The sequence below is a fragment of the Podarcis muralis genome, chromosome 8 (genome assembly GCF_964188315.1).
Source record: "Podarcis muralis chromosome 8, rPodMur119.hap1.1, whole genome shotgun sequence".
Classification (NCBI taxonomy): domain Eukaryota; kingdom Metazoa; phylum Chordata; class Lepidosauria; order Squamata; family Lacertidae; genus Podarcis; species Podarcis muralis.
In genome coordinates this window covers 33,688,396-33,712,799 of record NC_135662.1, presented here as the reverse complement: position 1 = coordinate 33,712,799, position 24,404 = coordinate 33,688,396, and the positions used below count along the sequence as shown (strand labels likewise).

Sequence of the window (24,404 nt, the reverse complement as noted above, 5' to 3'; positions counted from 1 at the left end):
ACAGCAGCAAAGGTTACATGTTTTCAGGTATTAGAAGGTGCAAGTAAGGACAGGCTGCTTCTGTGTCAGATTGGGTGAGGGTCCTCTTTAGCATGCATTCAGTGAAGCTGGCATGCTGCAGTGTCTGCCTGAGAAGAGAGGCTGTGTGCCTCTTAAGTTTGCAGCTGAGGGAATTACGAAACCTCTACTAGAGTGCATCTATAGCTTCATTGAGCTGGGACACACACACACCCCTGGAATTCATGTACCTTTTACTAGACAGTCTGGAATATTGAACTTATTTTAACTGCCTAAGTAGTCTACTCCTTATTGATCATAAAGAGAGGCGATTTTGTGTCTGTGCAAAAGAGTGAACTCTTTTCAGTAAAATTCAGAATTTTCTGTAAAATTAGTGGGATGGTCTTAATTCAGTAAAATTAAGTGGTGTGGTGTTTCGAATAAAATTTTTAAAATTTGTATATCATATCTACATCGAGTACTGGAGTTCCCTGAGCAAAATGAGCAGCACAATCCTACAGCTGGAAGTAAAATCCCATTGAGTTCAGTAGGCTTGCTCCTTAGGTAAATGGATGTAGGACTTCAGTCTATATTCTTTTTCTTGAATGTTGCGGTTTTTCAAAGATCTCTAGCTTATCCCATCCTCTTATCCCATTCCAGCATAGTTTGGTGAGGAAATTTGTCAAAAGCTTTTTGAAGCACCAAGTATTTACTGTCTATGAGATCACCCCATCCACATGCCTATTATCGCTCAAAAGGTTTAGTGTGACAGGACTTACTTTGCAGAAACCATGATGTTGATTAAGTAGAGACTTATTCTATAATATAGAAGAATATATGCTTGATTATTTATCTTTAATGTTGCCTTTGACCAACTTCAACTGAAAAACAACAACTTTAAACTCACTCACTTGTAATTTCCTGCAACACCACTTGGATTTCTTCTTTAAAAATTGTTGTTACATTGGCAGCTTTCTAGCCATCAGGTGTGGAAGCTGATTTTAGGGGCAAGTTACACATTTTTGTTATGAAGATCAGCACTTCACATTTGAGTTGTTCCAGATCACCTGGCAATTCGTTCATTTTTAAATTTGTTGATGAGGCCTTAAGAGTTCATCTCTCATCATTATGTTTTGCCTCAGTTGTTCAAACTCCCTTCCTGAAAATGTTACGGCTGTGGTCTACTTGCATACTTAGTTAATGTAGCTCTCTGTTTCAAAAAATAACTTTGCAGTTTTGCATTTCTTGATTCACAAAGATGCGTAAGTGTAGTTGGTCATGTGATCCAAATCATGCCTGTAGTCGAGGTGGTTTTAAGGAAGTTCTCCTTCTAGTCCCATAAGCAAACTCTCCCATTCTTCCGAAGTGTTATTTCTGAATCATAAAAATCCAAGGCTTGTTGTATGTTCCATGATTACAGTAATTCTTTTAAGGTTCCTGTTGAAAAGAACCGGGAGTTTCCTGCTGTTTTTCAATGGGGGCAGAATGGGGCTCATGTGTTTATAATTTAACACTTTCTTCTGGGAGGGTTGAGGGGAAAAGGGATTATGGGTCTTAAAATGCTCAGACTGGAGCTGTTGCACAGCATGATTAAACGGCTATTCTTTTATTTTCCCTTTATAAACAAAACAGCGGTGGAGAAACCTTTTTGATGTTTAGCATAGTGCATCACAGGGAAACTCGGGGAGGTCTCATAAGCTGATTAAATAAAACCAACACGAGTCACAGGAAGGGGAGAAAATGGTTGTGGCCTGACTTGCGCAGAGTTTGAAGCAGCCAATGCCGGGCTGAGGTTTGGTGTTTGAGTTGCCAAGTGACCTTTGAGAGGATAATTGCTGATTTCTTTTTCCCAGGATTCTGAAAGAGAGGTTTACACACAAAAGGGCATGGCATTCGGGAGGAGGGGGAGAAATACGTATATATTCATTTATTCTAGTGCAATATAACCTGCTTGTATCACAATACTGAAATGCATTGCATATTGATATTTAGAGGCACCAGCTACTCCAATTTCCTCTTTATTTGGAGAAAGAATCATGTGCTGTGTTCCCTTGCTTTTTTTTCTAAACTGGTGTTTCACCTTTTTTACGTTTCAATGGATATGTTAACTGTTTTCCATATGTATGGCTGATCAAGTGTACAACTCTTTACAAAAGAATTAATATGTTATTGTTTGCTCATATAGAAACTATATACTCCCCCCCAATAAAGTTAGATGTAGATTCATTAACATCATGGTATACACTTAACCATATTTCAGCTCTGTGCCATCACGGGACTGTCTCTATTCTCCTAAAATTTGGGGTTGTTTTGTCTGTAAAAATTAAACCATTCAAGTTATGCAAAGGGGGGGTTTCTAAACAGACCTATTAAACAGGGTTATGTTCTACAAAACAAACCTGAATCAGGGCTTTTTTTTATAGGAAGCCTGGAGGCAGGGATGTCCACAGTGAATTCCTTGCTACTGAATATGAATATGACACAGGGATGCCAGCTCCTAAACGTTATTTGCTTCTTTTACAATATTTCTTACCCACCCTTCGTCCTGCAACAGTAGAATATACAGGTATAAAAGCAGGTTTAAACATTACAATTATTGCATCAGTCATTTGCCATAAAAATAGCAATTTTGAATTCTGAGCTAAACACTATTTCTGACAAATAATAGTTCCAAACGCCAATAATGTAGAGATCATCTCCCCCCCCCCCCCGCCACTACTTAATTTATCATTTCTACAGTTTTATATCAGCATGCTCAATCTTTTTGGCTGCAAGGTACTTACAGTAATACCATGAAAGCTGGCAAGGGTATAAGGTTTCCCCTTGCATCTAATAAAAAATGTTGTCTTCATTGCAGGCTTGCTATCAGAAGAGAAGCATACACAGCCCTTATTCATAAGCTTTTACTCATAGTGTTAGACCAATACATGAGTGGAAAGCTGGGCAATGCCAAGTAGTGAAACCCCTTTGGTTGTGCATGCTGGCTAGTGCCTGCAACCGCAGCTGGAATGACTGCAGGGAGGTGGCATTTGCATGTTCGACTGTATATGTAAAAGCCTCCACCTGATCTGGAACCCTGACCAATAGGGGGTTCCAGATTGCATGGAAGCTTTCACACACAAAGCTGTGTGTGCAGAAGTCCCATCCTTGCAGATACTTGCATTGTACACAGGACAGGACAGGAGGAGGAGGAGCTGGTTGGCAAACCTGACATCAGAGTCATGGCTACTTTGTGCAGCCTCAAAATGTGTGTAAAAACAATGGAATAGTGCTAAGATCTGGCTTATGGTTTTTGAAGGTGCCATGATGGATGAGAAGAAGTGTTGTGCTAGTGTTTCACATGCAGTACGGCGTTGTGTCAATGGAGCCTCAGTTCACATTGCTACTGTGTTGGCTACAACCACTGTTGATGGGTGTTGTTCGGCAGTGTCTATTTACGCCAGCTGTTTCATGTCAACCTGTTGCATAGTATGTATAGAATTTGGCAGAAAAGGAAGAAGGTAAAATGCACACTGAGATGACTATCATCTTTGCAGCTTCCTGAAGGTATTTTGAGCATCACACAATATGTCTGAAAAGTGCTAGAATGTTGCAGCAAATGGCAGCCAGTGTAGCAAAATGGAAGCTATCTTTATTGTCAAGACAAACATAGTTGCTGCAGAGTAGCAGAATCCACTCTGTGTACCACTGTGCCTTCTTCCACGTACAGGATAAAAACATTAGTTTGAATGTTAATCATTAAGACTAAATTTGCATTCCTCTCAAGCACTTTTTAAGTACTACAGCATTCTAAAAATCCTTTTGCTGTGTAGAGTCCTTGATTGTTCTGGGTTAAAAATGAAGCCCAACTTTTCATGGATTAACTATTATGCTTTAGATAATGTTTTGTCAAGTTAATTACAATTTAAGGTGTTTTAGCCTCCTTACCAAAGACAGTATCTCAGAGGACAATTTCCTATTTTTGCTTGCAGCAACTAGAAATGCTTAATTTCCTCCAGTGATACTGGGGATATGAAGTGCTTGACACCTGAACTTGTAGCACACAGTTAGCGTAGCTAAATCATTCTTAGAAATAAAATCTTGGTATATAGGGGATTTCTGTTGCTGGCTTTATCAGAGCCAGAACGTGACTAATTGTCTATCTGAAAGACACCTACTTATAGCAGGAGGTTAAACATCAAAGACATTAAGTGAAGACCAAAACCACTGGACAGCTAGATTGCTTCCTTCCTAATCCTGCAATTATTTTTACTACATCAGCAGCAAGGGACAAAGGAAAGCAATTTCACATATAGGAAGCTGGCCTTATTGCCTTGGCAGTAGAGATCATAAGCAGAGGAGGCTGCAAGGGACATTCAGTTGTTAAAAGAGCTCTTCTTATTGCAGAAGGATTTGGGCTGCTGCTGTAATGTCCTCTTGTTGGAAGAAGGAAGCAGGGTAGTATGAAATGTTTAATTGCTCTGAGTACCTTGCGTTAAAATGCCTTGAGCTCATTATGAAAGCACAAGCTGGACTATTTATAAATATAATTAGTCCTCGGTAAAAGATCAATTCGGGAGCCAAAATGAATGGGTAGGGTTAGAAGAGGTATCCATTGCCATACAATTGGGTGAGAGACTGAGAGGGATTCAGGGAAGTTTCAAGAAATGGTTATGTTGTGAAAGCTTACAAAAGCTGATAACTAGGTAGGAAGAGTCAAGGAAAGGGGCATCATGGTTTTTAGGGTGTGTGAGAAAGAGAGAGGGAATGTGATTTGTAAGCCTATGGGTATGGTCTCTGTGGTGCTTTTTATAAATATCTTAGCACAAACTGCCAAATTAATGAACTGCAGAAGTTCATTCCTACCTCTTTCTCCACCTTTAGAGTCAAGTCATGCATCCCATTAGCTCTCTAAAAACAATATTTCAGGGGACCACCAATAGGTAAGTGGAGTGGTCTATTTCTCTCCCTCTCATAACACACACACCCCTACACACCTTGTATAATTGGAATGCTAGTGCTTCCACACACTGTTGACATATGGGCAAGACTTTGGGACAGATACCCAGGCTTCCAGTCAGCAGAATGAACAGGTTCCCCAAGGCCAGCAGCAGAGCTAACTCAATACTGGCTACATTATGCAGTAAGTGAAATAAAAAACCTTTATACCTCCACCCTCCATAAGAGCATTAAGTCACAAGCAGGGAGAATGCCACTGTCAGGCTTCCCATAGGCATCTGGCTGGGCACTGTGAAAACAGAATGATGGACCAGGTGGACCTGATCCAGCAGGCTCTTTATCTGTTCTTAAGTCTAAAATTACCCAACTGCATCATTGCTGAGACATATGCTTCTATCTCTCTCATTCATTCATTCATTCATTCATGCACACACACACACACACACACCCTCTGCCATGGACATAAGATGCTGATAATTTGTATAGTGCAAACATTTAAATGCACAATGAATTGTTTAGTCCTGATCATGTTTGTTTTCACAGCAACCCCATGAATAAGTTCATTGTTACCTTTAGGGCTGCAGTGTTTACTTGATTGATCTAATGAATTAACAGCATTTTGTTTGGCTGTCTACAAAAGTGGCCTCCATTAATCAGGCAACAGCAGATGTTTTAACTTCTAATATAATTTTTAATAGAACTTTTTATAGAAACTGCAGGTGGTGTAATTATTGCTGTGATACCAGATGTATTTTTAAAATTAAAATCACTGCTGTATTTTTTCCTTAAATGCAGATTTAATTGATTAATTGTAGGAGTTTCAGCTTATCTTAACTGGTAATAGCCCTGCCTGTTTTCCGGTTTGTAGTTGGGATTTGAGGTTGAGAAGAGGAGGAAGGCAAAGAGCCTGTCCTCTTAAGGAACATGTGTCTAGAAGTGTTTTAAGAATGTGACAAGAACTTGCTAGACTAGGCCAATGACCCATCTATTTTACTGTACTGTATATTTTGTTTTTAATATACCTATTACTGTGGCCTTTGAGCCAAAAGCATAAAATAAATGAATCACAATGATGCCAGCGTCTATAGAATTTGACCTCTTGTGTCACTAGCTCAGCAAGTGCAGTATCTTTTTCAACCAGCTAAATTGGTGGTGTCCAAGTGCCGCAGACTTCCTCTTCTGGCAAACAGTAGCAGGGATGCTTTAGTCTCATTCCCACTCCATGATTTGAGAACCCACTACCACCAGCCCTTTACAGTCTAAAGCGAAATAAAGAAACTCTGACAGTTGTTGCCTCTTTTCTTTCATACAGACTGGCCCTCTGCTCCAGAATAGGCCTCCTGGAAGACCAGCCAAAATGGAAATGCCATGTTACATGGCTTTTGTCTTTTTAAGAAAATGAGGTCACTGTTGTAGGACTACCACGAATCAGCTATTTTAATTAGAGTGACGAGGAAGCACAGGGCAATATCCCATAGGTGCTTTGCATCAGAGCAAGAATTGACACTTGTTCAATGACAGTTTCTTCTCTCTCTCCCCCCTGGTGTCCCCCTAATCAGTTATAGGTGTTTCCCCGACCCTCCAGAGAAGATTTGGGGAAAGTGTGGGGCACATGGGGGGAGGGAGGTTCAATTGTTCAGGTGCAAATCCTTTCACCGACAGCACACATGCCATCCACTTTACCAAAGCCGAAGAATCCAAGGAGATATGGCGAGCCCATACTATGAGGGAGCAGGGGAGGCTAAATTGTAGATCATGGCTGGAAGATATCTATGTGAAGCAATTTTGAAAGGGAAGAGGCTCTGTGTTAATAAGTTTGTACCTGGTACAGTGGAATGATGCTTGAACACTGACCGTGTTTGTGTATTTAATGTGGCATCATGCTGGCTTGCATTATATACTTTTAAATGTTCATGCTCTCACACCTGGGGAAGTGTTGCACTGACGGGATTCCTGTGGCTCAGGTGCTAAATCACTCTCTAACAGAAAAAAGGCAACAAGTGCTGATAATGCTTATTTTCCAGACTGCCAATGTACCATGGCACAGTAAAATGCATGCCAACCAAGTCATTCTAATTGCATTCAAGTGATGGGGGTATCGTTTTGAATGAAAATGGCTGCTTCTCATTATCGTCTGTGCCATATTCAAAAGCCCCTTTAAAAAGGTTGTTAGACAAAATGCATGCATCCCTCTGGAAAGCAGCCTTAGAAACTCTTCTTGTCAGACAGCATCTTTTGGCTTGGCCTGTATCTGTTCTATATCAGTGACTGACAGGTGGAAAATGATGGTGGAGCATTTACATGCCAACCGAGTCCTGTTGTTTTGGAGTGACGAAGAGTCTTTTTCCATGAGAATTTGTTTGCCTTTCAGAGAGACCGAGAATAAAGAGCCAGAGCAGTAATAAAAGCTAAATACCATTTCAGCAATCTGATATCCAAGCCTGATTGTAAAATTAATTCAGCCTTTCAGAGGTCAGTGTGTAATACTTTCAAAAATTGATGTCATGCATAATTAGCAAGCAGTGTACTGTGTGATAGACCACATTGCTTCTGTAGTCACTCATATTAAAATACTTCATAGAGCATAATAATAAATACCATGGCTTAGTCAGATGGGCAAGATGTTTCGTTTCCCTTCCATCTATCTTAAAAGAAGTCAGATCTTAAGTTTATGGTCATTATGCGAAGTATGTGCATTTAAAAGCCTGCGATAATGGCAAATGTGACTACATAAACAAAACATTTTTGAAGTGCATAAGCCAGTTCATGTATTGAATTAGGAACAAAGTAAATGGGTTCGAAACATGGCAGGAAGCCATGAGCATTTTGGGCGCTGGGATTTGAGAACTTTCAGTGCGTGCTGTGGGCATGATGTTCATCTGCTGCTATGATAGTGCACTAAGTCTTAACATAAAATGCTAGCAGGCAGTCTAATGTGCTGAATCTTTAATGCCATTATAGCAGGTAAACATATATAAGAAGCTGTCTAATGCAGGGGTAGGGAACCTAAGGCCCAGTCGTCTTCTAAATCCGGCCCACATACGGCCCAGGAATCAGTGTGTTTTTACATGAGTAGAATGTGCCCTTTTATTTAAGATGCATCTCTGGGTTATTTGTGGGGCCTGCCTGGTGTTTTTAAATGAGTAGAATGTGTGCTTTTCTTTAAAATGCATCTCTGGGTTATTTGTGGGGCATAGGAATTCGTTCATTTTCTTTTTTCAAAATATAGTCCAGCCCACCACATGGACTAAGGGACGGTGGACCGGCCCACGGCTGAAAAAGGTTGCTGACCCCTAGTCTAATGCTTAGACTGGTGATCTGAGCAACCCAGTGCTGGCTATCCCGATTGGCCATCGGCTTTGAGCAGTGTTAGAAACTCAGATATATAAGCTAATTGCCAAATGGCACCTTAAACCTAGGTTACAGTTGCTACAACAGAATGTCTAGGCATTTTTTGTGGTGGGATTATTATTATTACTTATTAATAATATTTTCAGTTCTATACTGCTTTATATTTTAAGAGGGGGAATCTCTAAGCAGTTTACAACACATTAAAACATCAAATAAAACAATCCAGAATAAAACAAATTCAAGCTTCCCTTGCTGGTCATTGACCGTATTAAAGATATTTGATTTGATTTGATTTGAATTCAAGCTTCCAATCCTCCACGCCCAGTGCTAAAACAGTTTTCCAATCCATATTATAGAAAAATTGGGCCTGGAAATCAATATCATAGAGAACCCGTAATAGTCTGAACTTCATTAGATGTATATGGTAGAGAACAAAAACTATTGGGTTAAGTCATATGTTTAAATGTTTTGTTTTTATTCTGTTTTGGTTTATTTGGTGTATTTGGTTTATTTATTAGTAAGCCACCCTGAGCACTTACTTGCTTGAAGGCTGAAGGGGTAGACAGACGTTTTAGAAATGTAAATTAATAAAATGTAACCATTAGCTTAGATCAGTGGTAAAGCATCTCTACTTTGCTTGCAGAGGATCCTTGTCACCACCTTTTAAAATGGATCTTCCAGGGACTGGGATGGGAAAGACTTCTACCTAAAATTCGGCGGAGTTGAAAATGTTAGAATTAGGATAAGGCATGTACACCCCCCCCCCACACCTACTATATTTGAAATACCTTATTTTTTGCCCTATAGGACGCACTTTTCCCTCTCCAAAAATGAAGGGGAAATGTGTGTGCGTCCTATGGGGCGAATGCAGGCTTTCGCTGAAGCCTGGAGAGCGAGAGGGGTCGGTGCGCACCAACCCCTCTCGCTCTCCAGGCTTCAGGAAGCTATCCGCAAGCCTTGCAAGCCCAGCGGGAGTTGCCGCCCGGCTCGCAAGGCTTGTGGGCAGCAGCCTGCAGCCCGAACCACGGGGCGCCCTCCGGAGGGCAGCTTCGCCATCGCTCTCCGACCCGTTCTGGGGGCTGGGGTCAGGGGAAGCTCGGGCTTTGCCCGTCCCCTGCCCCGCAAGCTCTGAGAGCGATGGGGAAGCTGCGCAACCTCGCCTTCACTCCCGGACCCCCAGCCCCAAGGCTAAAAACGAAGCCAGGAAAGTGAGCGGGATCCATCCCGCTCGCTGTCATGGCTTCTTTGCTCTTTGGGACTGTGGCGGGGGGGGGGGGAATAAAAAAAATTTCCCTTTATTTCCCCCCCCCCCCAAAAAAAAATAAGTGCGTCCTATGGGCCGGTGCATCCTATAGGGCGAAAAATACGGTATATAGTTTGTGCATGTAATCCTTTTTAATGCTTGAAGATTATAGATTGGCACTCTGATCCCAACTATTTGTGCTGGCAACGCTGGCATAATCCATTGAAGCTGGAAGGGCATGGTTTCCATCCTAATCATTTATTTCCAGCCCCCAAAAGCCTTAGGATCAAGAACTTACATGCACTGACAAACTGCTTAAATTGAAACAGCTGTGTAGCTGTGATCTCTCTGGGCAGGCTAATGATCTTAGGTGGTTGTTTGTCTAAGTTCTTGCAGGATCAGACCCAAATGTAAGTTAAGCTGCACCTGTATTTACAAGCTGTATCTATTGAAGCATTTTAAATGACCAACATGATGTTTTTTCACCTGGTCTGATTATTCTGGTATGCAGATTCTGGAATGCTGCTATTTCTCCTGGCACAGGATCACGAGCATTGTGGAGGCAGCATTCTTGGGTTTGTTGTACCAGGTCAATTACAGGTCACAAAAATGTTCTTCCAAGAATTTGATGGACCATTAGGGTCCGTCAAAGATCCAGGAGAGTTTTAAAATAATATATAGAGGTATAGAAAATGGAACTGTTCTTTTGGAGACTTACGAACTATTCTGGGGACAAATGGATTAAAAAAAAAAAAAGGATAACAACATTTTATAATGTCTAAGATTCTGGTTCAAATATAAAAATGATGTCTATGTTTCTTGAAGCTTTGATAATCCTGACTTGAGACTCTTTCCTGAGTCATTCTAGATAGGTAATTTTTATGGTCCATTTTTAAATGATGTATTACACAGCTGAGCAGAGGCCCAGCAAAACTATGCAGTTTATAAAGAGGATGTGAAAATAGCCTAAATTCCAGTAAACACAAAGGTCATTGTTTATGGCTGGGAAAGATCTGAAGAGTTTTGTCATGTATTTCCTGGTAGCTGCTAAAATTGGGCCAAGACTATAACTTTTTTCCCCTCAAAAAGTTGAAAGTTAGAATCCTGGGTTACTTTTCCTAATGAGTTAACAAGAACTCACTGGATGCATCATGACACATCTCCATTTTAATAAGCATATCCATAACTGATATTTTAGCTCTGAAGGACAATAGACACTGAATTCAATCACGAGCACACTGCCTTAATAATCTCTAATATAACATCAGGTTTTAATAAGCCTCCTGTTTGCAAGCACACATGTGCTTAAGACTGCCTGGAAACCAAATCAGCAGAGAGAAGGGATTACTTTAGATTACCCTGAAATATGCATTGTTTGAAATGGCCTCTGGTGACCAGCTTTCATGAATGGCTGATTTTACTTGTGGGGCACGTCATCTGGCTTAATTATATCAACATCCTTTTGTGTGGCAAGTGCAATTCTCAGCGAGTTGAAATATGAACCTCTAAAACAAAGCAAATTGGACAGCGAGAAAACAAAGTTAGGAAAAGTGTGTTAAAAGCTCACATCAGAGTTGTTTGTAAAAGCTCTCCTTTCTGCTGAAAGATGTATTAGAACTTTCTCTTGGATTATTTCATGTCACATATGGTTAATATAAACCTAAAGCTTGTTACACTTAAACTCTTGATGAGGCCTATAAACTAACTGGCACAGAAGAGTGGTCTTAATCCAGCCGCTTTGAATGTTTCTTTGCTCCCATGCAGAAATAAGGTACAGCCCAGATTTGATTTATAGATGTAATTTTAGTCGTCATGGTTGAAAATTATGTACTTCTAGGTCTTTTGGAAATTTGGAGATCAGGTGCAATAATCTTAACAACACTTAAACACTTAATTTTTTTAAAGAAACCCTCGCCTTACAGTAATTTTGATTATCACTAGCTCCAGTCATACCTACTCTTGGGCAGTTATGTGTGGGGCAATTCCCCCCCAAATATTCCCTCCCCCCCCCCATTTTGTAAGGTCATTAGTAACAATGCACAAAGGCCAAACTACAAATATGATATTATTCAAGCTTGGCTGTTTAAAATTTGTAGCTTTGTTCACTAAATGCAAATAAACATGCTGAATTATATCACTTTCTAGGCCATTTCGGGGAGGGGGGGACCTGATGCAAACTAAAAATTATTGCAATTTTCCCAGGGTGAAATACAGAAAATATTCCGGGTGCTTGTGAGATCTTCAGAGGAGGGTCCAGGAGGGCCAATTGACCTGGTTCCATTCAGGATGCAGTAAACATAGTCAGATCAAGTTCCAGTAGGGCAAAGTCAAACAAGCCGAGGTGATTAGCAGGGGCAGGCAAAGCAGGGGTCACCTCAATTGAGCTCACTCAAACAAAGCAGATTGGAGGTCCAGATAAGCATAGCCAGGCAAGACAGGGTCCAGCAAGGCAAATAAGCAAAGCGGGAAGGACCCTGGATAGCTCTGAGTAGAGTGTAGACTGGAAGACAAGACAGGCTTACATTCTGCTGTAGCAACCAGCAAACCTAGATTGAGCCTCTGCTTCTATCCTGCCTCTGAGGAGTGGAGCCTCTACTCCATTGTCTCTGGAAGTCTTCAGGCTAGAGATGTACTGGCATCATGGGCTCTTTTGGTGATTGTACTTTTCTATGCCAGTGAGGCAATAGAAATTGATGGCTGATTCTGAGGGCCGATCTGTCTCCCAGTCCATTAAATCCTCTGTATTTATGGCCTCTTCTCCTGAGAGTAAGGAGTCGGAGCCCTGGTTCATGACACCACGTGAGGAGGAGAATGCCTGCAGCAATTCCCATGATCACAGTGATTGGCAAAAGAATTTCTGTCATGGAAATTACGCCTAGCTTAAACTGTGGCTGCCACCTTCACATTCTGTGGATTTAATCTGAAGGTACGTGCCCTTCTGTTAGTAGAAAGGCTCTCTTATTCATGGAAGGACTGTTTCCAAGTGGAAGATGTTGTGTGAGGAAAAGCATTCCAAATCTAGAGGAAGCTCCCTGTTTGTGCAAAGTCCTTTGTAAGACATTGTAAGAGTCCAATAAGTTACACATGGCAGGCTGCAGTTTCCTTATTTGGTTTCCTATACTGTAATGCAGCCCCTACTATCTTTTAGTTGAAACCAGCTCAATGGAATAAACAAGTTTCATTCAGTTTTAAAACAATTGGAAGTTTTTGACTAGTTTAAGTTGCTGCTTAGCATATACACAACGGTTATGGTGGATTAAAATGTGTGTTACATTTTTGTGCCTATGCAGGAATGTATGCTTGCATAAAAGTTTATGCCGAAATCCCCTGGTTGTACTTTGTTTGTTAAATTACATCGTACTTTTTATGAGGTTACAAATCCCTATGCCTGCAGTTAGACTAAATTATAGTTGGTGGGTATGATAATTTATCCCCCAGCATGGGTTAAACATCATAATTGCAGGCAGATTATATTTAGAGGTGAGCAAATAATTCTGATTGACTGATAAATATGTTGTAGATCAGACAGATAAATGCTAGGCCTAGATATTTAATGGCATTCTTTATATTCAGTATAAATCCAGTGCTTTACAACTAAGATTAATGGATTAACCTTTAAGAGGAGGCAGTAGATCCTGCTGTTCTCGACTTGCTGTACTGTAAATGCATTTTCCATGCTGAGAGGCTTGCTTTCCCATAGGAAACTGGACTGCTAGCCCTGATTTTCTGAAATGATTGTTATGCTTGTTTTCCTGCAATATAAGTGCAGCGTTTGAAAAATACCGTTGCCTACTTTTAAACACATTTTTCCAGGGACTCTTAATAAAACCCTGAAATTGAGTATGTGCAAAAACTAGCATTTTTCAACTGTCATATTCTTTTAGAAGAAAAATTCACCTTAACTTTTAATTCGTTTTTGACCAAAATTCTACAGTAAATTTCATGTGACTTCTTATTATATATCTTACTAGGGTCAGCCTGGATAGCTCCATTGGTTAGAGCCTGGTGCTGATAATTCCATTGTTGCAGGTTCATTCCCTATACAGCTGAATATTCCTGTATTGCAGGGAGTTGGACTAGGCAATCCTTGGGATCCCTTCCAGCTCTGTGATTCTAGGGTAACAAAAAAGATGATAAAGCAGGATGCAGATTTAGTGATAACAATGTGCAAATGCTAATTTTTAGAATATATGCATGTTTAGAAATGATCGCTGCAATTTCAATTATAATTTATTTGTTTGTTTCTTACTGAATTTATATGCCGCCCCGTACCCAGGGGTCTCAGTGCAATGCATCTCACCATAATAAGGAACTCGGTGACAAGGTGAACTCTTTTTGTCTTTCTGTTTAAACTTGGACTGAGACTAGATAATCATTCAAAAAGACCACTCTTTCAGATACATAACACAGGGCATATGCAAAACAAAAAAAAAATTCATATGGTCACCCTAAAACTTACATTTCCAGGACTGCTAATTAAAGGGGCTACCCAAACTCAAAAGTACACCTGTTCAAATACAGTGGCATTTCATTCTCTCTCTGATACATACACTGGAGATCAGTGGAAACAATGTATGTGAATTGAGCAGGATAAATCAGAATTTCACCACCACCACATGCACACCAATCCTGAAGCTTCTGTATTTGTAACTTGCCAGCATTTTCAACATAAGGAATGTCAAAAATTTTCATTGGCAATTATTAGGTCGGTACACTAGTCGTCTAAAGATGGATTGGTTGATTAACCAGTGGGAGCTAATTTTAATCTCTAAATTGAAGGTATGGGGTTTCCGTGTCTTCTTACTATTTTGGTTCTGATGGGAAAATAAAACTACTCAAGATTCTCTTTCAAGAAAGGGTTTGTTTTATTAAAATGCAAGTTGCTTTGCATTTCTTTCCATATTTTCAGGCACTTAAGACTCAAGTTAACGCCAAAAAGGGAGTGGCCTGATCTTTGTTTAATCCTTGCTAGTTTATGGTCAGTATGGAAGTGAATTATTGCAATTCTGCAGGCAGATCACAGCCAACTTGTAAGGAAACATTATCAAAAAATGCTTGTCATATTCACCTTTCGCATAAGTCTGATGGTATTGATATTGTTACGGCTTTCCAATGAACAGTAGATAGGTGGTTGCTGTATTTGCAATTTGTTGGTTGTGTCCTACTCCATCAGGTTTGCACTTTTCATAGTTCCTCTAGAAGATCTTGAGTCTTCGGTGACATCTGTGGTCAAAAGTGGCTCTTTCCAGGTTCACTGGGTGCACAAACTACAGCTTCTCTTAACCTATGGGGATTGGGATTTGGGGATACAAGGTCCAATAACTTCCACATTCAAATACTGCAGTATGCTCTATAGTGTTGGTGCCCAAAAAGTGTTTAAAACTTGCAGCTGTGGATTCTCACGAGTAGCTGGGCATCTCAGCCTCTGCTTAAAAGCTTGGTGGATAGGTGGGAAAACTTGTTGGAACAACTTTGCAGCTCCTGTGCAATCTTGCAATGCTTGTTCCTGATCTTCAGCTTGTGAACCCTGGCCCTGCTTCCTAGATTGGACTTGTTCCTGCTAGCCCTTAGCCTTGTAAGAGCTCTGTACTGTATTGGTCTCTTTCCATGTCTGTACAGTTAGGTAAAGGTAAAGGGACCCCTGACCATTTGGTTCAGTCGTGACCGACTCTGGGGTTGCGGCGCTCATCTCGCTTTATTGGCTGAGGGAGCCAGCATACAGCTTTTGGGTCATGTGCCCAGCATGACTAAGCCACTTCTGGCAAACCAGAGCAGCACACAGAAACGCTGTTTACTTTCCTGCCGGAGCGGTACCTATTTATCTACTTGCACTTTGACGTGCTTTCGAACTGCTAGGTTGGCAGGAGCAGGGACCGAGCAAAGGGAGCTCACCCCGTTGCAGGGATTCGAACCGCTGACCTTCTGATCGGCAAGTCCTAGGCTCTGTGGTTTAACCCACAGCGCCACCGGTGTCCCTGTCTGTACAGTTAATCTGCTTTAATAAAGCATCACTTCATCACTTAGAAGTCAGTGCACCTGCTGTCATGTTTTGGGACACTTTAGACTAAATGGCACCACAGCATTTTAACTCCACGTAAGCTGTTAATTGGAAGGGTCAGAACTGTGGTGCAAGAAGTGAAGTTTGTCTTTTTCTTAGTGTGTTCCAGATTTTTGTTTTTTAATCACTTATGCCAAAAGCTTCTATTTGTATTGGAAGGGAAACTCCCATGGGCTTTCAGCCCAGCTTGAGGCGGGGATTTTTGACAAGATTGTGGTGGAGAAAGTGTTATTTCTCTCCACCTGCTGACATCTTGGTGCTGCTTAGCGGCTATTTACATTTTGGAGGAACGTACACATCAGTTGTTGACATGCATCCAATGTAATGGCCATGTCTACACTGGTCCTTAGAGTTGTTGCATTGTCAATGGGTTGTACTAGAGCACAAATTTCCCTGTGTGCTTCCCTAGTGGAATGAAAGCAGTCCAAAAGTCGCAGACAATGCTCCTTCCAAAGTAAAGCGCTTCAGAGAGTAGTGTGTCCGGATCCAAAAGCTGTACATGAAGGGAGGTTGTAACAATGTTATTTGGAGAGACAGATGTAACACCCAGGCTAAAGACTTATCAGTTTATCACTGGCCTAAACCAATCATGCCCACGTGCGTACATATTGAATAAAGTGCAATCTTTTGCATGTGGTGTAAAAACCGGAAACACTGTAAACACGATACACACTGTAATGGATCACAGAATGTCAAGCAGGCTGAGCAGTCTCTATGTGCAGTTTTCCTTTGATAAATGGGTTTCACAGTTTTATAGCTCCATGTAACTTTTGCTGTAAAGCTGATTTCAGTGTAGGATCAGAATATATATGGGAAAGGGGTACATTCAAAATGCATCTCCTCTGATTCCATCTAGGAGACCTGATTACATGCCTGCCTGTACAAAAATATATTTATACTTTCTCTAAGTCGCTTATTTTTCACTTGCAGTCAATATGCTTTCATTTACCTTATGGAAGAAAGGCAACTTGTAGTCTCTTCTTGATCCTTGGACACTGCACAATGCCTTACGTTCACTTGCCATGTGTGAAGAACAAGGCCTCTCTTTAATTTTTCTTGCTTTTGACTGTTTCTCAAAGACAAATTGCAGTGTCTCTGAGGACACTTGTAGACTAGGGCAAAGTAGCCAACGCAAACACTACAGTACGTTCTTGTATCCCCACTGAAGCCCTAGATTTTGCAGGGGTGTTTCGTTGCTTCATTTCCTTCAGGAGCTGGAAGCGGGGCAGTGAGAGGATGGCAGCTTTTAAAAAGGTTGCCTTTGAATAAATAAGTGCTTGTGCAAGGGGGACCTGGTAATGCATGTAGTGAGTAGTTGGGATTGCTGAGCCCTCCAAGCCCTTTTCAGATAATTAATAGGGAAATGAATGCATAAGGGCATAGGGAAGTACACATGATATATGATACCTGGGCACTGCTCTGCATCATCAGGAGCTGTACCTATTCAGGTTCCCTGGTTGCACAAGAGGTGTCTAGTCATGTAGAATAGATTTGGAGCATATATATATATAAATATTCTTCCCCCCTCACACACATGTCTTGCATTTATATCATATTAACATAGGAGGCTGCCTTAACTTAAATAAGGCCAAAGGGCCATTTAGCTCAGTACTGTTCACACCTGCAGTGGCTTTCCAAGGTGTCAATCAGGGGACATTCTCACCTCTACCTGGAGATGCTAGGGATTGTACCTGGGACTTTCTAAATGCAAGGTGGATGCTCTTCCAGTGAGCTGCTGTTCTTCCCCATCTTTTCTCCAGAGAAATAAAGGTGGCTTGATTGCCACCTTGCTTATCCCATTTTATTCCCGTAACAGTGTTAACGTAAATTGGAATAGAGTATAGGGATTGGGTCACCCAATGATTTTAATGGTAGGATTGGTTTTATAACCTAGGTCTTGCCAGGTTTCCCAAGTCCTACTCCAGCTCTCTAACCCCTGCTTTATACTGGCTGACGCCACACTTGGGGGGCCCTATATTTAATTATTTTTCAGCCCAGCAGTCCATGTAGCGCTGGACAGCTGCCATCTAAATTGCACACAATGTTTCAGAGCAATGCTGTTTTGTGGGGGCATTGTGGAAAATTAAAAGGCAGGCGAGATCCAGCTTGCTGCAACCGTCAAATAAATCCTGGCGAACTTCGCTGATAGACAAGGGGACTCGCCAGAGCACAACAGAGCTGTAGAAAACCTGGGTCTGTTTGGGTACAACACTATTTGGAAAAATTATCTAGGCAGTGCATCTGATACAGGAAATGCTACACATTTTCTCTTTCCTACTCCCACGTGCTCCTCTTTTGACTTTATGTGAGAGGAGTCTGAGGCCTGCACTTTAAAGAGGATCCCCAGGAGAAATTTCTGTTTAGCTTTTGCACCATGTGTAAGTGGCATTGCTGTTATCAGGCAGAAAAAAATACTTTAATGGTCAATAATCCTGTACTCCAGTTGGAGCAAATGGTTGGAAACCAAAATATTTTTAAGGGGAGAGAGAGCATGCTCAGACTAATTACTGACTTCCAGTCTACTTCTCTGAATGTTATGTAGTCAGGGCGATAGCATTTAACTTAGCATGCAGAATCCTCCAGCATACTGCCTTTATGCTGTGATGTCAATCAGAGATTGGAATGTTTATGCACAGACAATGGAGCCCGGATTTCTTTGCTTACAGATGCTTGGAGGGTTTTTTGTTTCGTTTTTTTGTTTTAAAGAAACAACATTCACACTCTCCTGGTGCAATTATCTCCCGAGGAGTGAGATGCATGACACTGTTTATAGGATATGTTGTGAAGTTTCAAGTAATAAGTGGGTGTGAAAAGAAAGAAAAAATCCAGCATTTAAAAGATATATGTTTATTGCTGGTGGTCTGTGTCAAATTTCTCCCTAAGGAATTGCATCCCTCCTTTGTGTTTTGAAATGAGTGATGGGACCACCCCCACCCCCCTTTGCCGTCTCTGCTATGCTATGCTTCCATTTAATTAGTTCTGCTGATTTATCCCCTACTAGTTAATGTTGCATGCCTAAATATGAAGTCTCAGGTGTGGGAGGACGGATTGTCTGATGAGTTGCGTTCCATTCTCATTAAGGCTGGTGTCGCCTCTTTTCCAAGCAGACTTTCCCATGGAGGATGCCTCCTTGCACTTCGTCTGCCTTCAAGCCCTGTCTGTATTTTAAAATAAAAATATATGGCCAATTAAGTTTCACGTTCAGTTACTATTATCATGAGTTTCCATCGCTTGGTGGAGCCTCTGCCAATGGAGCAGAGAGTGCTGGCGTGTAAGTGACTAACCTTTTTAGTCACAAGGCCCATCAATCATTTTCTGTTGTGGGTTTAAGTCTGCCGCAGCAAGGAGACCCCTCCTGAGGTTGCATTAGGGCTTACAATAGTGGGGCTGCTTGACTGACAGCCATTGAGAAAGGGGTTCTGATAGGCTCAGTGAGCCGAATCTGGAAATGGAGAATTGGGGACAAACGCTTGCTTAGAGTTGTCGTGCATTATAGATGATGTGCTCAGTCCCACTGCTGATTGATGAGGGACAGGGATACAGGTTTTCATGGTGCTGGGTAGGATCATCTGGACTGTCACTTAATACGAGCTCTCTGTTAAGTTGCAAACAGAAACAGAGCAGCGTCAAATAATGTTAGAGATTACGGCCAGCAGCCATGTCTTTATCTCTGCTTCAGAAGTGCAGGTGAGTTGGACTAAAACAGGCCTGCTGTTCTGCATGTGCCTTGGGACGGGACCTCTCTTGAACAGAAAAGAGATGAAAGAAACGTAGTAATGTTTATTGAAGGGAAGAAGGCAAGCCCATCAGCTTTGCTGATTTTCTGAAGAAAACCTGGACCTTTCCAACCATTAGGGCATGTACTCACCGAAACCCTGTATATAAGGAGAGGTGGATTTAAGTGACTTCTCTCTTTCCATGCTCCCAGGAAAGGATATCTGCCATGCTACACAAGAGACATACTGCTGAACAGGGAATTAAGAGGTTATGGATTTGAACACCACTTTTAGAGGGCTTCTTCTAAAGAGGCTCAAAATGCTTTTTTCCTGGATCAGTTGTTTGGTTGTAAGTCATAGAATAATAGATTTGTAGAGTCGGAAGGGACCACAAGCGTCATCTAGTCTAACCCAAGTCACTTTGGGTTGCCCTGAGCAAGATAAAGTGGAATAATAATAACAATAGAAGAAAATAATGAGCTGTAAAGAAAACAGAAGCATCTCTGGAAGATGGCTGCGCAGCAAACCATAAAATACAGCTAGCACTAAATCTTGCAGAAGGAAAACCAAGCACACTGCAGTTGAAAAATATCGGTATCATTTTCAAAAAGCAACATCCAGCTGTAAGAACAGTTTTCTGTTCTGTCTTATGTATATTTAATCGAATGCAAGCTGAGCTTTAAACTAGGTTTCTCTCTCTCTCTCTCTCTCTCTCTCTCTCTCTCTCTCTCTCTCTCTCTCATTTGTTCCTCTCCCCACCCCCCTTTTTTATCCCTTTCATTATCCAGAGCTTGAAAATTAAGGAACAGAAGCATTTGCACGAGGGTTTAACTGCAGTATTGGACAGATACAATGAATCATTATTGCATTGCATTTATATGGACTGTGCTTGGCACTGAACTGTTAAGGAGCCACTGTACTACTGTCAAATCCCCAAGGTTCAGAGGACGTGTACAGCAGGAGCGGAAAAATATCAGGCCAAACATTATCCTTGTACTCACAGATGACCAAGACGTGGAGCTGGGTAAGTCTGTTGAAATTTACTGCATAATTTCACTCAGTCGTCTTTGGTTGTTTTTTAAAGATCACTTTGTGCTCTGTAAATGATCCTTAACATATTTGCCTTTCCTGCACATTATTATACTTACTTGACAGATTTGTAAATCCTTCTCCAAGGGGGAGGGGAATCAATTTTCTCACTGCATTTGATAATTGATTCCCATTTTGTTGAGATGTACATTGCAGAATCAATATATGTTAATACTCAGCAACCTCTGATTAAATGAAACGCTTTCTATTATTGCGTGCGGCAAGTCATGTTTGGAAAAGAAGGAAGCTGCCTGTCAACAGCAGCTAATTTTGCTAATAATGGTCCATTTTCCAACAGCATTTAAGCATTTGAAGTACTGTATCATGGAAGCATAGAGGAGAAGCCACTTAGGAAACTAAACAAGAACTGTTACTGATTTTATCCAATGAGAACAGCCATAGGAAACCCCTGACTCCACCCAAATACGATTATATCAAGTGCCACCTAGTGAATAAACTATATAATGCACAATGTCCATACATAGTGTGTATTCAACATTCTATTACTTTTACACTACTAATTTCGTACAATTTGCGCACATCTTTATAATAAGCTGGACAATGATACTATACAGGCTGTTACTGAAGTTGACCTTTTATGCCTCTTACATATTATTGTTGCAACAGAAGACCTCTCAGGAATGCAGTTGCATGCTACTTTATTTCTACAGTATCCTTGAGAATAGGTTGTACTTACTTGGGGCAAACTTTCTCAAGGCAAATCTTAAAAAAATGTGGAATAAACACCGACAATTGGGAAACACTGGCCTGCGAGTGCTCCAGTTGGAGAACAGCCTTTACCAAAAGTGTCATAGACTTCGAAGACGCTCAAACTCAGGATGAAAAGGAGAAACGTGCTAAGAGGAAGGCACATTTGGCCAACCCTCACCTTGATCAACTCCTGCCTGGAAACCTCTGTCCCCACTGTGGAAGGACATGTGGATCCAGAACTGGCCTCCACAGTCACTTACGGAGTCACTGTTAAGACTGTGTTCATGGAAGACAACCTTACTTGGCTACGAGTGATTGCCAAAGAAGAAGAAGAAGCTCTAGGATCAGAGGCACCAGCTTGTGAGGGTGATGGAGAGGATAACACCACTCATGTGATGTCCCAATGTTGTGAGGAGTTGGGGGCCACCCTACTCCTACAATTTCCTCCAAGGGGAAGAAACAAGCCACCACATTGACTCAACTTTTAGTTCAAACCAGCAGTCATGGCTTCCTTCTTTCCAAGCAAACCATGAGTGTTGATTTGCTCACAAAGCTAAGCCAACCCTGATGTATGTTCTTTTCCAGCTGGGAAAAGGGAGGAGCAAAGAGTTTATGATTGAGAAGAACTGTATGTATTAATAAGCTGCTTGTTCGCAGTAAACCATAGCTTATTTTTAACTATGGCTTTCCACAATGCGTGAACCAATTCTGTGTATCTTCCAGGAGACTAAAATCTTGTTTTCATAAAATAAAACTTTAACCTCTGTGAACAAACCTCCTCTTCAACCACAGCTTGCACCCTTGTAGCGGCAAATATCTTTGGTGCAGTAAAATATTTAATTTAGTTGAAAATAGAACTTGGCAAATTTATAGATGAATGATCCACATGGCTGCATGGCTCTTGAAGGTAATGCCACGTGTGTGAACCCCTTGCAGGAGTACTAACTGGGTTTGTTGATATCCAATAAGCTATAGCTCCTGATACAGCTCTTTTTTCTTTTTTAGGTTCTTTGCAAGTGATGAACAAAACCAGGAAGATAATGGAAAATGGAGGTGCCACTTTTGTCAATGCATTTGTCACAACCCCAATGTGCTGTCCATCTCGTTCCTCGATGTTGACAGGAAAATATGTTCACAACCACAATGTTTATACCAACAATGAAAACTGTTCTTCTCCTTCCTGGCAAGCAACGCATGAACCACGCACCTTTGCAGTGTATCTGAACAACACTGGGTATAGGACTGGTAAGTTTCCACACATACACCCCTTTAAAATCTTTGATTAAAAAAATAACCTTGCTTTTTATTGATGTTCTTTAAAATGTCATCAGGGTAATTGTTGGAAGGCATGTGTCACAGCAACCTTGCTGAAACAAGAGCTGGGTCTTGTTGCTGCCCAAATGGGAAACCAGAGAGAACCTATGCATCGCAGTTTGAGTTATAATAATAGAATCATAGAATTGCAGAGTTGCAGGGGACCTCAAGGGTCATCTAGTCCAATCCCCTGCAATGCTGGAATCTCAACTAAAGCATACACAACAGATGGTCATCCACCTCTGCTTAATAAGCCTCCAATGAAGGAGACTCTCCACCACCTTCCAAGTAGTCCGTTTCACGGTTGAACAGCTCTTACCATCAGAAAGTTATTCCTAATGTTACTTGTAACTTGAATCCATTGGTTCAGGTCCTACCCTCGAGAGCAGGAGAAAGCAAGCTTGCTCCACCTTGTATGTGACAGCCCTTTCAATATTTGAAGATGGCAGTGCTTGAGAGAGACCTAAATCAGGGATGTGGAACCCGTGGCTCTCCACATATTGTTGAACTACACCTCCCATCATCACTGACTATTGGGCATGCTGACTGTGGCTTATAGGTGTTGAAGTCCAACTACATCTAGAGGGCCACAGGTTCCCCATCCCTGCTATCAGCCTGCCATGGTAGGCAGTAAAGGTTTGTGTTCAGGGACAGGATACCTCTGAGGACTGCTCTGTTTATGGATTGCTGGAAGCTTTTAAAAGCATATGGCTGGTCATTGTTGGAAATGAACCACTAGTCTATATCAACCTTTTGGTCTGACCTTTCAAGGTACCTCTTATGTTCTTAAGGCAGTAACAAGCAACAGTGGAAAGATGTGAACAGGTCAGGCAGAACAGATTTCTTTGGACGGCAGTGTCTGATTCCCTTTCTGAAATTGACTTGTTTAAGTCTCAGCCGCACTGTAGCTACCTTATGTGTTTTTTATCATGACTAAAATAAATGTCCTAACTTGAAAGTATAAGAAGGGTTCTCCTGTACAGTGGTACCTCGGGTTACATACGCTTCAAGTTACATACACTTCAGGTTACAGACTCCACTAACCCAGAAATAGTACCTCGGGTTAAGAATTTTGCTTCAGGATGAGAACAGAAATCGTTCTGTGGCAGTAGCAGGAGGCCCCATTAGCTTAAGTGGTGCTTCAGGTTAAGAACAGTTGCAGGTTAAGAACGGACCTCCGGAACGAATTAAGTACTTAACCTGAGGTACCACTATACTGACTTTGCCAGTGGAATTTCTGTGAATTGTTGAGCCAGGGATGGGGATGAAGCTGTCCACACACCACTACTTCTTCTTCTTCTTCTTCTTCTTCTTCTTCTTCTTCTTCTTCTTCTTCTTCTTCTTCTTCTTCTTCTCCTCTTCCTCCTCCCCCTGCATGCTTTTCCTACCTGCGACAAGGAGTTTAATACTTTTCCAAGGCAGATCTGAATAACTGTTGACAAACAATGCATGGAGCCTTTTTTTATTTTATAACACTTATAATGATAGAAAAACTTCACTTTGTACTGGAGATCTGTTTCATGCATTATGCTGCCTACATAGCTGTCACTGGGGGGGGGGGGGAAATACCATACAGATGCCTTCTATGTGGGAAGCCCTTTGCAAATCGGCTCCAATGTGGCTCAAGCCAATTGTAAACACATTAGCAAAAGTCTTATTTTGGCTGAAAGACATTTTGCTTGTATGGGTTAAACTGGCCTGAGTGTTATGGGATCTTCATATGATGTCCTGTGTGGAAGAACACTTATTAATATAGCAGATTGCTTCCATAATAAAACAAACAAACTACATATTAATATAACAGATTGTTTCCATTGTAATATATGAAGCAGGCCAACTTATGCAGGGGACTACTTACTAGAACACTATTAGATTTTAGTTTGGTTTTGTCCTCACTGCCATAACTTTTGTTGAGAAAATATTTGTATACTTAAAAGCACGGGGGTGGACCTGTGGCTTCAATATTGTGCTGGACTACTTTATTTGT

The 24,404-nt window shown here is 41.2% G+C and overlaps 1 protein-coding gene across 9 annotated transcripts in view; it reads left to right on the top strand.

The window, feature by feature from the left end:
* Positions 1-24,404, top strand: part of SULF1 (sulfatase 1) — a 98,962-nt gene that overhangs the window by 27,644 nt on the left and 46,914 nt on the right. For all 9 annotated transcript variants that reach the window (XM_077932932.1, XM_028736748.2, XM_028736749.2 and 6 more), the window contains 2 exons: positions 20,092-20,327; positions 22,109-22,348. In XM_077932932.1, coding sequence (XP_077789058.1) covers positions 20,156-20,327; positions 22,109-22,348 — 412 coding nt within the window. In that variant the 5' untranslated portion in view covers positions 20,092-20,155. The remainder of the gene's footprint in view (positions 1-20,091; positions 20,328-22,108; positions 22,349-24,404) is intronic.